General features: G+C 34.8%; 1 protein-coding gene across 34 annotated transcripts in view; it reads right to left on the minus strand.

The window, feature by feature from the left end:
• The window catches only part of NRXN1 (neurexin 1), a 1,086,661-nt gene that overhangs the window by 575,264 nt on the left and 495,910 nt on the right, over positions 1-15,487 (minus strand). For 21 of the 34 annotated variants that reach the window (XM_036030058.1, XM_036030055.1, XM_028514420.2 and 18 more), the window contains one exon: positions 14,672-14,698. The exons of 11 other annotated variants lie outside the window; for them this stretch is intronic. In XM_036030058.1, the coding sequence (XP_035885951.1) occupies positions 14,672-14,698 (27 nt within the window). Of the gene's footprint in view, positions 1-8,056; positions 9,240-10,648; positions 10,664-14,671; positions 14,699-15,487 lie in introns of those variants that run through there. 2 more of the 34 variants (XM_036030061.1, XM_036030060.1) reach the window with 2 other exon arrangements.

The raw sequence follows: 15,487 nt of genomic DNA on the forward strand, positions 1-15,487 counted from the left end.
TAGTTACACAGTCTACATTCACAGGCTCTCCCGAAGATTTTGAAGGTCTTTTCCTCTCATGTCATGTGAGTTATAGAACAGATTGCCTTTCCTTATTTCTATCTATGGGGAAACCAAGATGTAGGATGTGCACACAATTGTAGCAACTTGATTCTTTTCTTTCCTTTAGAAAAATTATTTTTTTTTTTGTATATTGGCTTACCTCCCCACTTATTCAAAATTCCCTTTGTTAATCACTGCAAATTCTATTTAAAAGTATTGGGTATAAATAGATAAGTGAATTTAATGAAGAAAAGAATATCTTCCAAAGGATGTGCAAATAATCAAATCATCTCATGTTACAGATAACTCCATGGGAGATTAGTTGATATATAGATATATATCAACTAGTTGATATATATATATATATGTGTGTGTGTGTGTGTGTGTGTGTGTGTATCCAAAAAGTTTAAACAAGCCTTTATTTACCAATTTCACATTTGTTTGCAAATATATTTTAAATTCATTTTCATATATTATGGAAAATTTTTATTTATATACACATAAGTATAATTGGAACCAAAATTACATATGACAAATTACATACAATACTAACTTTGAATGCTTTTTGGAAGAAAGCCTTGTATGCAAATATCTTGTGAATTACTTGTTACTAGGTTTTGAACATGGAAAAAAATAGGAAAGAGGCATAGAGAAGACTAAAACAAAGCTAAGAAATCTATGAAGCAACGTGATCAAAGATGTCTGGTGGACTCAAATGACAATGGTTTCTGGAACTGACAGATAGATGCCTTGAGAAAATCAAACCCGTGCCAATTATCTTTTGATTTTTAAAACAGTGAGACTGTGAGTCACAAAGCTGAAACTCATGGAATACCCTTTTGGTTGCTATCTCCCTCTACTGTTATATTTTAACTATGTTAAATACATACATGGACCATCTGTATCAAGTGCCTTATATCTTAATATAATTCAAACCAGTTGGTTCTGAACTTCCTTTCCAGTGCCTTAAATGTCAAATGTAAGTACTTTCTCATTTATAACTCTATCTAGTTTATGTGAGTGGCTAGTCTGCTTGCTCTGTGTTAAACCATTGAGCATGAACATTTTGATGGGTGCTCTGCAAAGCCATAGCCTACCATAGTGCACAGATGTTAGGTCAGAATCCATGTAGTTTGCCTGCTAGAAATGATCCATCTATTGTCTCCATTTTATTAAGAACAGGTGGTATCTTTCTAATCACAGTTATCTGGACTAAAGGTGAGCATCATGTGAAAGTGGATTCTAAAGTTTCCATAGTTATGCTATGCATTTTTTTAAGAAGACTACATATATATACACACATATATGCATGTATACACACACATACACACATATATTATATATACAAATTCTATGTTTAAGCATGACAGTTCAATGTTTTTTAAATTAAACTGCCTATAATACCCAGTAATTGAGTTACATAAAATTATGAAATTTTAAAATGGAATGGTCCATGTTGTGTCTGCTGGTTCTTCCATTTAACTACTTACTCATTCTGCAATATGTGGCGCCCACATGCTGTTAATTTAGTTTAACAATTATTTTGTGACAAATACTGATCTCAGAATTGGGAATCTCCTAGCTTAGATTCTCAAGGTGTTTAAATCCTAACAAATCATGAGTCAAAACATGTTTTTTTCTGCAATGGGCAGATAGTAACTTTATTTGGCTTTGCAATTACTCGGCCTTGCTACTACAGTGCATAAGCAGCCACAGGCTATAATAAACAAATGGGTGGGTCTTTGTTTCAATGCAACTACTTATTTAAACAAGCAGTCAGCCTGTGGGCTGTAGCTTCCAGGCCCCTGTAAGATATGCATACATAAATAGACAATTTAAGTTTCCCTTTCTCATAAACTTTTACACTGAATATAAAGAAATAAACAATGGAAAAGTATTCAAGAACTTCTCAGGAGACCAGAGTTTTAGATTCAATGTTGCCATTAAATCAAGCATAGACTTAATTACGTTTAGCTAGTCTAATTTTACTGGACTTACTAGCCCAGTAAAACAACAGTAACAACAAAAACCAAAGCCAATTTAAGAAGGTTTTAAATGGCATAAGCCAATTGCAAAGTCCCTCCAAAATCTAGTCACCTTTCCTGTTCTGCCATTTTAGAACCACAGTATTTATGAAAATGGATGATATTAGTGTGTGTATATAAAATTAGGTTTATGTGTATCTGTACCAACTTTCCCTGGGACTAAGAAGTTTTATTTGACAGTTGATGTTTAGCACACTGGCCTCCCCGGGGAGGCTGGAACAAGCCTGTCACTGTGACAATAATGGGAGGAGAGAAAAGCCAGGAGAAACAGAAGCAAAAGCCGCTCTGTGGGATGCCTGAGTCACAGTTCCTGGCAGCCGCATTTCCTACCTGTGAATGACAAGAGGTCATGCTTCTCAGGTGGCGGGTCTGACACCTGCAGTCTGCCACTTGCTTTTCTGTTTTAAAACAATTACTTTAAAACATATTATCACCTCTGCTTTACGAAGAAGGGAGAGGAACTATATGTTTCAATTTTATCTCTCAATTTCTATGTAAACTGGGAACTGGGAACAAAATTCTTTTGTTTTTATTTTCCACCTGAGTCAGCTAGGACACTTAATTACAAATTAAAATTAGACACATGTAAGTGGCACTTCCAGATTCTCCTTTTTCTAGTCACTAACATTACTAGGGGAAGGACCGACTCAATGATTTGAGACCCCGATGTGAAATTAAATAAAGAATTTCAGGACAGCGGCAGCAGAGCCTTAATTCAAGCACAGGCCCTTCTAACATGAGGTCCTGGGAGAACATACAAGTTGCAAGTTCTTGAAGCCAGCGCTGATTAGGTTTATAAACTATGTGCTTATTTATTTTTAAAGTTTCCTTTAATTAGCTGTGTATTCAAGAATGTGCAAAGCTGGAGGCAAAAACACTTCATTTTTCCATGTAAGAGATGCAGTTGAGTCACCTTCCTCATTCCGCCTGCACTCACCGACAAGGCCTCTGGGGTATCAGAGAAGCTGTCTCCGAGCTGTCTTGCTGGCTGGGCCTAGTGCCAATCAGGACCTGGGTTTGGTGACAGACCAATCACCCTAACGACCTTGAAGCTGCCCTAAGGGGCCATGTAACTCCTCCCTCTTCTTCTCTATCCATCCTCAGCTCTCCTCAATTAAGCTATGGATAACATCCTTGAGAACTATTCAGAATGGCTTTATAAAGAGCTATTTGCCTTTTCTGTACAAGCAAAGAGATGTCAATAGAATCTTAAGGACAGAGAAATTTCTCTATACTAAAACATATTAGAAATGCCCTTTCCCAATTAAAAAGTACTTTGAGGAAATGATATAAAGTCACAATATTAAGCTTGGAGATGTTTGGTTTTCAAAAGTGAAAAGGCATTTGATAAACTTTTAAAATTCATTGGAGACATGAAGGAGTCATATGCTAATTAATTACATCGTATTTGTTTTGCTTGGATTTTTATTTAAATCTTTCCTTGTTTTTAAAACTTTCTAAAATGTGTATATCTTTGTCCCCTGCATGTATCTGGACTCACAGACTGTCTGGGTTTTTATCCAGTTTGTACAAGTTACTAGCTGTGTGACCTTGGGTAAAAACTAAGTGCTTGGTGTCACAAATATTCTTATCTGTAAAATCAGCTAATAGAAATATTTTGCAGTATAAACTTCATGCATTTTAATAACTTAAAACAATGCCTAAAATGTGGTAAGGCCTCAGTCATAGTAATGAGAATAACAACTATTGTTATAGAGTTATGTAGTCACTGTCTTCTCCTTAGTGGGTTTCAACCTCCTAGAAAATATTCTGTATCTTATAGTTCAGTGCCTGGAACATCATAGCCATTCACCAAATATTTATTGACTGGGTATAGTTGTTCAGATTTTGTTAGATTGTTTTTATTGTAGATGAAAAAACAATCTCTTGATATTTAATTAACCCAAATAGTTAATGAAAAGTAATTCCATTAACTTTTAATACCTACATTCACAAAGAAGTGTCAATAAATAGAGAGCTTCATCCTTTATTTTCATATTTGGCAGCACAGAATCTGGTTAGTCAGTCATACAGGTGGAGAACTTGGGTAACTTACTGTTATCTGGCCACTTATTTGGACAGCTTTTTTTTCACTCAGCTCCCTTGAAAACAAATTTAATGATGTGTTGAGCCCAGAGAACAAAATGACCTAAGGCCAGCAGTCAGTAACTTCCAAATGCAAAGTAAATAGTTGGCTTAGAATTTGGGGAATTCAAGACTTAATGAGTATTTAATCATAAGAAATCATGGATCTTGCCTCCAAAAGGGTTTGACCTTGGAGAGCTGCAAGAAACACTCCCCGGAGACTCCTCTGCCATTTCCTAACTCACACCAACCCCATTCTATTGTCTACAAGATCAACTGCAGTATATGTAGCTGCCTCGCCTCCTGCTCCGTAGCTGGCTAGATATCATCGCTGTGGTCAGATAAATACACGTGGTTTAAATCTTCTACTAAGAAACAGTTAGCCTCTGTAGCTCTGACATTGATTGTGCCCATTTATGACAGACCAGGATAAATATCTGATGTAAATAATTTTAAATGTGAAAAACAGACATTTTAAGAAATACACTTTACCTTTTAAGAATTTAACTATATTTACAACACAATAAAATGAACACAGATTATATAAATATATTGGTACAAGAATGTTTTAAAATAGCTCTCTCTAAAACTAATCTAGCTTGACTGGCAAGTTTAGGAAAAAGCATAATAAAATAAACCTTATATCATGAAAGGAAAAATTTGGACTGTGACTTTATTTTAAGGAAAAAAGTTCATTTCCAAGAAATGCTTATCACATAATAGGATAGCTTGCAGGTATAAAATGAAGTACTAAACAGTCAATGGTGCTTTTAATAAGCATTATAAGCTGAAAATGTATTCAAAGTTAGCATAACATGAGAAGATAAAATATATTGATTTATGTTATTTATTTAAACATATCTTATGCAAACCTCAATGCCAAGCTATCTGACCGAGGAGGAAGAAAGAACAAGTAGACAGGTGCTGAGCATTTGGAAACTAACAAATATTGTATCTAACATTCCATACACAAAGTATGATTCTAGTCGCAAAAGCAAAGACTATTTAATTATACATCATTTATCACCTGAATACACTATTGTAATAGCTATGGAATTTATTTTTATGAAAAGGTCAAGAAGAATGTATATTTTTGCATAAAAATATGTTTGTGTAACTCAAGAAACAATGGTTTAACTGGTGTTTTATTTTCCATCTCTTTGTTAACATAAGTGCATCTGAATATTATTAATGTAAGACTGAATTTTCAAAATTCAGCTGCCCCTCAATATTTTGAGGGTATTCTTGTATAAATCTTCTCCAAAAATAACCATAGTAGAAAAAAAATAAATCTAAGTTCTGGCTTTATTAAGTTTATTTGTTCTCTTCTCTTTTTTTCCCCACAGAGAAATCATTATAATGCCTGAAAGTCTATGTCTCAGTTTTTGTTGTAAACATTGTGAACCTACTTTTTTAAAGAAAACACATCCTAAGGGCTGGGATAAGGAATAGTTTGTCTTTCGAAGGACTGAACTGCAGCATCTCGTTTGTTTTGATCTTTTTTCTTTCTTTTGTTAGTGACTGCCCCAGAAAAGGCTATGAACAAATAATGCATGATAATTTATTCATCCATTATGTAAAAATCAGAATGATAATAAAAATTTTCCAGCAATGAAATTCTCCTTTATTTTGAATTTTAATGTTATAATAACAGATAGTGCTAACTGAATCGGTGTCTTGTATCATTAGTTTATTTATCAGGCTGGTAGTCACTAACCTGAGTGCTGTGATTCTTTTTGATCATTTATTTTAGTAATTGGAAAAATATGGATATCATTTCTTCATTTCAACTTATCTTTGAATCAGTCTTCTGAAAGGAATGGCTTGCTCTACTACGCAGGAAGTATTCTACAAAGGTGCTTTCCCAGCTATGTCAATGGGTATTAGCAATGAAATCTTAGGCCAAATTAACTTGGTTAATCTGAGGAGTCAGTGCTTGGCAGTTCCTTGGAGCTGGTCTACCAGCTGCTTGAAGGAATAAGGTGTGGATTTCCTGGTTCATCTTCCTATGGTAAAGTTATGTTAGTCAGACTTCCACTTAATGGCTAACAGTCGATGATAGTAACTTACACTGACACATTTAGAAGTATCTTCTCATTTATAAATATTCCAGTCTGGTTTATTTCTCAAGATCTTGGGTACAGACACTTTCAAACAGTTTCATTTGACAACTCTCAGATCACTGATGAATTATGATAGAACTCACTTTTGTATGTGTATGCTTCCACCCTACTTTATATTTATTCAACTGACTCTCTGGCCTGGACCTATGTGTTATAGTCATGTGCTGGACATATGCTTATAATATGTTGATAAAATAAAAGCACATTTTGCAAAATATTTGCACACCATGACCCTGTATTTTTAAAGAAATACATATTATACAATGTGCTATATATTAAGTATGTAATATGCAAAGTACTATGTTATAAGAGCATTTAAGGTATTACTTTTTTCTCTGAGGATTGAGGTGGTAGGTATATTTTCTGTTTCCTCTAGCTTCTGAATAAGAAATATTACTGTAATTGGGGACCAAATGTTGCTTTAAAACACTCATTCTGACTACTTTGTAGGTGAAAATTAGTGGGAAATTTAGTTCCCAATTTAAATGTACATATCGTAATACAAATGGATAATGTAGTGTAGGCCTAGAGTGTCCCAAATAATGGTGGGTTTGGCTTCAACTACATCTTAAGAGAGCATTTGCCTTTATTCATTTTTGATTGTTTATTTTAGATTGTTGAGTAGAAGAAAAAGTTATTGTAGAAAATTTAAAATGTAGAGATGATGAACAATAAAAAAATAAAAGAAATTAAAAATTACCAACAATCTCATTATTAGGTTGTATAAATATTTTAAAGAAACATTATAGGAAAGCAATTTTGCTACTATAGCTCCTTGTCAATTTTATAGTTATAACACAAAATGAGAAATTCTGATTATTTATTCACTGCTTATTAGCTAAACTAATTTTACTTAGTAGAGGACTTTAAATAATTAATCAGTTACTGAAATATTATTTTTGACAAAGTAAAGCTTCTCAGCTGATTTATTGCACTCTCTTCAGATACAATAATTTAATTTGTAAATGAAGGATCAATTAAAACACTTTAGGATTCTCATCATCTACAATGTCACCTTCAGAATTCTTATATGTGATTATTATTGTTATTTTTCATGTTATTGAATCATTATCATGTTCTACATCCATTTTTGTCTGCCTATTTTGACACTACTAGGTGAATATGTGTGTATTCTAAGGGGATGTTTGCACAACTTCTTAAATAAATAATTTCTTTTTAATTTTTTTGTTACTAGACACTTTCATAATGCATAAAAAAATCTGTACCAGTGATTCTGTTATGCCATTATAATGTGTTAGTTCTACAATACTTAGGTGTTAGTTTTCACATGCATAGACTATCTTCTTTGCACATAGTGAGATGTAAACATTTCAGAATTCTTCAGGTTTCCTAGTAGTACACAATTGTTTGCATTGGAAATTTCTTGATTTCCAAAATTGGCTGATTTTTCCATGTATCTGACCATTTCATAAGGAAATTTCATGGGCTACCTACATGCTTCCCATGTGAATTTAAAAAGAGAAATGATAAACTTTACCTTAAATACTACATTTCCAAAGAAATTTTAATTATAATAATCATGCATGGAAAAAGACAATTAACTTTGAAATTTATTTCAACAGTACTATGCATAAAATATTTCAATTCTGTATTTAGACTGATCACCTGGGAAGGGTAATGGCAGGGTGAAAAATTCTCACAAGTGTATGAATGATGCATTCAAAGAACAAATAACAACAGATAAACCAAGCACAATAAAGATAACAGTAACTTAAATACTCTTAGAATTTATTACTTTACCTTTGGGGGAAACAAGTTTTCCTAATGTACTTCTTATCCATCTTGCTCTTTGCTCCCGTTGGTAACAAGTGAAAGAAATGGAGAAGAGCTCTGAGCACACTGAACATTTCGATTTCCAAATTCTTTGACGATCCCCCGCATCTCCCCCCTGATTTAAAGAGACCTGCCCGCTTGACTTACACACCATATGTTAGCCATTGTTATGTTGAAGAAATTGCAGTCCACACGAGTATTTTACAGCTAAAGTAAAAACATGTTTAATCAGACAACCTAGAGAAAAAATACTTGTTTGGAAAGCCTGCTGCTCCTCCTACGTACCTTGAGGGAAGTATATTGTGTGCCCTCCCTGCTCCAATTAGAGCTGCTTGGGTCACCCATGGTCGTCAGCCCCCAAAGCTAAAATCCGATCAATGGTTTATGACGTGGCATGGTTTGAAATTTCTGCTCAACAGAACAAGGATAAGTAATGAACCCACTAATTCTCTGTCTAGAGGAGTTTGAATACAGAACATATATAGAGTCAATAGTACAGCAGCAGCAAAAATCCAAAATATATGCGCAGGAAAAAGCAATGAATGGAGATCATGAAGTAGGAAACGCTGGGAGTAAGTAAGCAGAAGACATGAAAAAATAGAAGCTATAAGCAGTGCTACCTCCCTACCAACAAATCAGTGAACAAAGAAGAAAGAAACTCAAGACTATGAGGAAGGTAGTGCACATTTAGAAACTAGCTTTTTCTAATTAAACAACAAACAAAAACATCTAACCAACAGGTTGTGGTCTTTTACATTTGAAGACATTTGGTTGGGCAAAAGAAACATTCCTTTTCACAGAAACCAAGGGAATTTCAAGTTCAAAATTATCTCTTCTGAAACTTTGTAGGTTTTTCTGGCAATATCTAGCTAGGCCATTGTCATAATGCCAGCTTTCAATGATGAGAGAGAATTGTATGAACTGGGTCAGCGCTAGTCTGGAGTTTTGCATTACTGTGAGCACAGCACTTTGCAATAGCAATAAGAAAGCACTTTAGTTAAAAATTAATAATTGAGCCTGATTTCAAGATAAATTTCTAGCCTGCACAAAAGAGTAATCTAAAACATTGCAGCACTTTATATATGCATATAAGCAATGAGCAGATCAATTATTCCCTAAAATAGACCCCAAGTCTTCGACTTATCAAGTCCCCATATTATAACTTGCCCAATCCATGTAGCCATTTAAATGTGTAAGAAAAAACTGCGCTTTTTTATAATTCTCAAAAATTTTAAATGTGGGTAATGCAAATGGGCTTCCCTTAAATTTTATTCTAATTTTGATGTTTTCCTAAAGGCTCATTGTTATGTGCCAACTCTCTTCACCTATTTGATTTTCACCAGAAATCTCTAGTCTCTATATTTTAGATGCAATTTCTTAAATTTTTGCTAAGCCAAAAACAATTATTTGTTAACTGCCTTTTTTATTTTCTTAGTATATACTTTCAGCTTGAAAAACAAAACAAAATTTAAAAAATGACAATAACAAAGAAACAAAAGAAAGCAACTCCTTATCCCAGGCAGATAAACTGCACGTTGCCGAGGGGTAATGAGGGACAGAACTCTACAAATCAAGTGATCAGCTGTTGGGGGGTTGCAGAGGCAGAAGCTCCCTTTGCAGCTCTCTACTCTTAGGAACTGGGCAGCTGCTCTGAACTGAGCATTTGCTTCATGTTAACAAGGGCCACCCCCCAGAAATTTCCTCATATCTTTTTAAGTGGCCTGCCAAGTGGCGGCTGATCACGGCAATCTAATATGGCTTAAGTGCCACTGGTTGACCTTTTGCAATCTTTTATTGCTTTCCATTTTTATCTACATAACAACTGGTGAGAACTAATATCTAGTTGATCTTTTCTTTCTGGTAATAAAATGATAATACAAAGATATTATCCACTGTAGACATTCATCATAGTGCATTTTCCAATAACATACTACTGAGAGCATTTCTTCATCATATCCCAGTTAAATGTGAGGTTAAGTATTTTTCCCTCCAATACTTAAACACAGAACTGAAAATAAAAGGAGTTAAACACCAATCCTTGACACTGTCCACATTAATGTCATCTGCAATTTTATGTTCTCTGCAATTCATTGTCTCTTAGATAAACCATTTTCTCTAAGAGGCCAAACATAGTTGAAAGGTCTGCCAAATAAAATGTTTTTTCAACTCCAGAGGGTTTTTATTCTTTTTAGAAAATAAGGGAAAAGAGAACAGGAGAAAACAACATTGGAAATGGAGTAGTCGGAAGGGTAAATCTTGATAGGAAGAAAGAGCAGGGAAGAAGAAAAAGAGACATGTATAAAGGCATAAAGAAACCAAAAATAATGCAAACAAGCAAAGCAAGCATTAGAGATCATGAATTTATTAAAAATCCATTTTTATATGGATGCAGAGGTGGCTTCAAGCCTTCCTGTGGGCAGTAAGTACATCCTGTAAATCATGGCATTGGTTTGAAAGACAAAACAAAAAAGAAAAGAAAAAGCAAGCTATCAAAACAAAATCTTCCCTTCCATTCACTACATATTTAAAGTAGTTATTAATGTGATGATTAGGACTCACCTATAGTTGATAGGAGCAAGTTTAGCTTTCAAATTTTCAATGCATTTAAACCTCCAAAGATTATAGCACTAACCATTTTAAAAGTTACTAGAAAAAGGGAGAGAAAAAATCGGAACTATTGAAACATGCATTAGACCACTATAAAGACCAGATTTTCAAAAAAATGTAAACGCACAGCCTAATCAGTTTGGATTTATTGTTGGGAGGTATCGGGCATCAAATTGAGATGGTCGTGGTCACGGTGCCTCAGAGTGACCAGGATACCAGGCTATAATGGTAGACAGAAATAGTGCAGAATAAGACCAATGGTCAGCAGAGACCCTATTAACACTGCATCTGAGAAAATTTTATAAGGAGTAGAAATTTTCTTTTGCATTCTTTGTCATCTTTGAAAAGACTTCCAAAAGCAATTAATATTATGGAATAGGCAAGAGACAGTCAAACACTCACCTTTTCAGGCAAACAATTCATGTGTTGGTCATGAAAGTACTTATTCACTATGACTTGGATTTTCCTGGTAATAATTTTTTAACAAATAGTTTGTGTCGCCATATATTTCTACAATAATGATTTTATATAAAATACTCAACATGTCTTGTTTTGCTAATTCAAATAATTTTCCTTCTTTACGTTAAAAAACTGTGACTTACAGTCCTTTCCCATCTACCTTTATTGAAGTACCCCTCACTGTCCAGGGAAGAAGTTTTCTACATTCAGAGATGGTGGCTCTTTTATCAACTTCCATATAAATGTACTTCATGATGGTAGAGTGTTGTTTTCCATATTGGAGTTGATTAAGGAGGCAAGAGCAATCTGATTGTCCTTATATTCTTGTCCCGGACAGAGGAGAATGGAGAACCTTAAATAATACATTTCTCTGCTCACCTCCCAGTCCAAAAATCTGCAAACACTGACCTCAATCTAATTCTAATTTGCAGATAACAAAATAGATTTTAGCAGTGATATAAGCTAATGGGCATCAAAGAACTGAGATTGGTTCTGGGACTGTGTGCAGGGACACTCTACTTGTCATCTGAAAGATAAAAGCGTGCATTCTGACAATGACATGACCACTATTCACAGAGATGGTTCTTTAAAAAAATACCTGCTCCACATACAAAAATAAGCTTTTGATTTTTAAATGAAAATAAGCTATCTCCCTCCATTTAAAAAGTCTTGACAGCGTTTCCTGTTGGGGGGAGTCTTGGCAACAAAGAATCTGACAGAGATGGTCTTTGGAATTCAAATCTGCCCTTTCTCAAAAGAACCTTAACAAAAGGCTGTGACCTAGCCTGTCCGCGGAATCTAAACTACTGACATAGGAAGGGCTGAAAAAGAAACGAATCTGCCATCTCTTATCGTCCTGCAGGTCTAATGCATACAGCTAGACCTTTCTTCCTCACCTACTACCTACTCTTCCATAGTAAAGATCAGACAGGCTGATACTATGTATCATTTTTTTGCATATCAGGTAAAATTTGCTGTAAACTGGGGGGTTGGTAGGGATACAGTGGAGGTGAGGGAGGAAGGCGCCACTGTAGGAAACAGAACAATTCTCAGGAAGTATAGAGAAGTTTGGGAAGGTTTTCATTAAAAAATAATTTAAAGCAATTCTCAATGCAAGATAATCTTTATATTATAATTTCCATATTTCCAGTGTAAATATTCTTAGAAGCCATCAATTAAGGTATTTCATATTAATCTCACAATACAGTTGTTATCTTAGGTATGGTACATATTTTAGAGATGGTGGCAGTATATGGCTGTGATTTAATAAACATACATTCATCTCAGTTTCTTACACACTTAAGTCAAAGGGCGTGCATGTAATAAATTATTAACCTACAAATTGTACTGCAATAGATACATTTTTTATTTTTTATGGGGTAGAAAATGCACTCCGGGTGGAAATCTGCTTAACTACTGTGAGCTAGACTTGCATTATTAGATATATAAATTATTTCCACTCTTTGCTCAAAGTTGAGTAATAACACAAATTCTTGGTAGAACTTGGGGTTCTTGCTAAACCTGCCCATGATTCCCCAAAGGTAAAGGAAATAAAAATGTTACCTGATCACTTAATGCAGTCTCTTCCCAGGGACTGCTCTCAACTTAAGACCTTTGCAGTCCTGTCCGAGGTGCACACCAAAAGCTCACAAGCATTCACTCAATTAAAGTAACTTAAATGTAACACATGCTCCTCTAAAGGTGGAAGATTCAACTAACCAGCGAAAAAATGTGTTCTTAAAGATACTATTCTGTGTAATATTGAGAGAAAAAATGACTGCTCATTATCAGACTCTTATACGCCAAATGGTGCCTGTAGTTAGACTACAAAGACGTATTGCAAAGATGAATACATGTAGCTGAGGAACACAGTTCACGGCATTGGGTTAGTTTTCATCAAATACTAGAGTTTATGTAGTTAGATTTTGTCATTTTGAAAATTCATGCTTATTGTGGGAGTACATAAGGAAGTCTAAGAGAAAATACTTTTCTCACATGAATTTTCTGAGATTCAAGAAGAATCGGGAATAGCTCTAGCTGTGTTAAGGCTCAAATCTGGCCGCGGAAACTATTCTGTGAGTTGCCACTTGCCTGCACCCATGCCCCGGGGCTGAAGGCAAACTGGACCGTGGCATTGCCCTGCAGAGCCTGCGCTCCTTTTCGGAAAGCATGGAAGGGAAGAAGGGATGGGGTTTGAGAGGAGTTGCGTACTTGAAAAATTTTGCTGAGTCTGACAGAGTATTTTAGGAGCTACTGTGTTGGAGATGATTTTTAATGTTTTACATGGTAGTTTACCAGTTTCATTTTTCTGAAGTCATGGTTCAGTTACCATTTTATTGCTATGATTAGAAAGACCCACTACTTTTAAATGAATATTAAAATATTTAAAGACATATCTGAGTTATAAGAAGCACAGTGTTTGAAATAGTATCTATTTCTTTAGATAAAGCTTCTCATTTTGTAAATTTAAGATCACCATCTGTTCCTCAGGGGACGGATTGTCGCCACTTGAAAACACAGCCAGGGTTTGGGGAACAGACTCCATTGACTCACATTCAGCATTTTCCAAGGATGTAAATTTTTTTTACTGATTATGAAATGAGAGTTTAGAAGTTTGTTGGAACCATTTTATTGAAATAGCTAACAATTCTGTTATCATTGGAGGAGATTCCTTAATGTGGTCAGCAAAACCTGGAAAAGAACAATCTAAATATTTATGTGAAGAAATAAAATACATTTACTCTTAAGATAAGGCTACAACTCAAAATAAAATCACAGTCCTTATATCCTTTCAGGTCCTCTAGTCCACAATCAAATAAAATGCAGTCCATGCATCTTTTCTGACTCATCACTTGGCATGCATATCACAGATTTGAAGGATTTTAGTTATCTTTGCAGATATATCGTTAGGATGTAAAAATTCATCATGTAAATACTCTTAATGAACAAGAGAAACTTCTTTAGACAAATAATTTTCTGTGTATATATATATATATATATATATAATTTGGAAAACCACATTTTCCTATGTAAAACTGGTTGAATTTAAAAGGATTTAACACTAACTCTCAACATTAAAGGAATTACACATTTTTCTGTATTTGAGTTAAGAGAGAAAAACTACTGGTGAGGAAAGGAAAAACAGACTCACAGTATGTTCTCCAAATTTGGTCATGAAGAAAGCTACAGGAGGCCAATATCTGCTTAAATATAAATGCTTCTTCCCTTATCCAAAGGTCTACAGAGGCATTTATACCTCATGTTAAAAAATATCGGTCACCTCTTTTGACACTTAGAGGTAGGAATAGCAGGGGTTAAATCTTCAACTGGACAGATTTCAAAATGAATTTTTACAACCCAGATGATGGACTGGTATACTTCAAAAGTGAATTCATGAGTTTTATAAACACCTCTCTCTCTCTCCCTCTCTCTCTCTCTCTCTCTCTCTTTTTTGCCTTGACTAGCTTATATCATAATGGAGGAATAACATTTTAAAAATTTTGAATAGGCACTTACTGGAATTACAGTTAATCCTGATACAATCTAGATGGGGAAGAATAGATGAAAAATGAAAATTTATCCTTCAAGGTAATAGCTGCAGACATCCAATAAAATCACAGTCCACCCTTCCGGGGACAGACACATGCAAATATGGCCACTCCATATCATTTATGCTTTACATAGCTCTAGAACCCAGATTCATTATTATAAAACTTCACCATTGGAAACAACAATAAAAGGTTTAAAAAATGGCCAATTCAAACAAAGCTACATGGTGACAAATCTAAGTGAAGTAAAGAATTGTCAACTGTCAAAGATGCTTGGCTTAGACTGGCTGCAACTTTCTCCCCATCTGTGAAAGAACATATCATTGTTTTCAACACAATTAAAAAAGTGCTCCGTCACAATGGGGTGCAGGTGCAAGCTCAGCTAGGCTCGGACATCTTGGACCTCCAAAATCTAAGATCCCACAAAGGCCAACCGAGTCCTTTCGAATTGTGGTGGTCAACAGAGAGCAAGTTGACATTATTCTCACCTCACCCTAATGTTTTGTTTTGGTTTTGTGTAGGTAAACAGGTAACAGCAGCTCAGTGCTGGCTGGATTCCATGCCTTGTAGTAATCAGAGGAGGAAAGAAACACTGTATGTCTCTTTTAGAAATTCTAGCAGCTAAGTAGTGTCATTCTCCAGAACACGCAAGCCTGTGCCTCTCTTCTGAGCTAACAATGTTATCTCTATGCAGTAAGTGTCATGGTTAACACCGCTATTGATTTTCCTTTTCTTATTCTTGCTTCTTATATAAAAGCAGATTCTCTAAGAATAGGATGAAATG

The sequence above is a fragment of the Phyllostomus discolor genome, chromosome 6 (genome assembly GCF_004126475.2).
Source record: "Phyllostomus discolor isolate MPI-MPIP mPhyDis1 chromosome 6, mPhyDis1.pri.v3, whole genome shotgun sequence".
Classification (NCBI taxonomy): Eukaryota; Metazoa; Chordata; class Mammalia; order Chiroptera; family Phyllostomidae; genus Phyllostomus; species Phyllostomus discolor.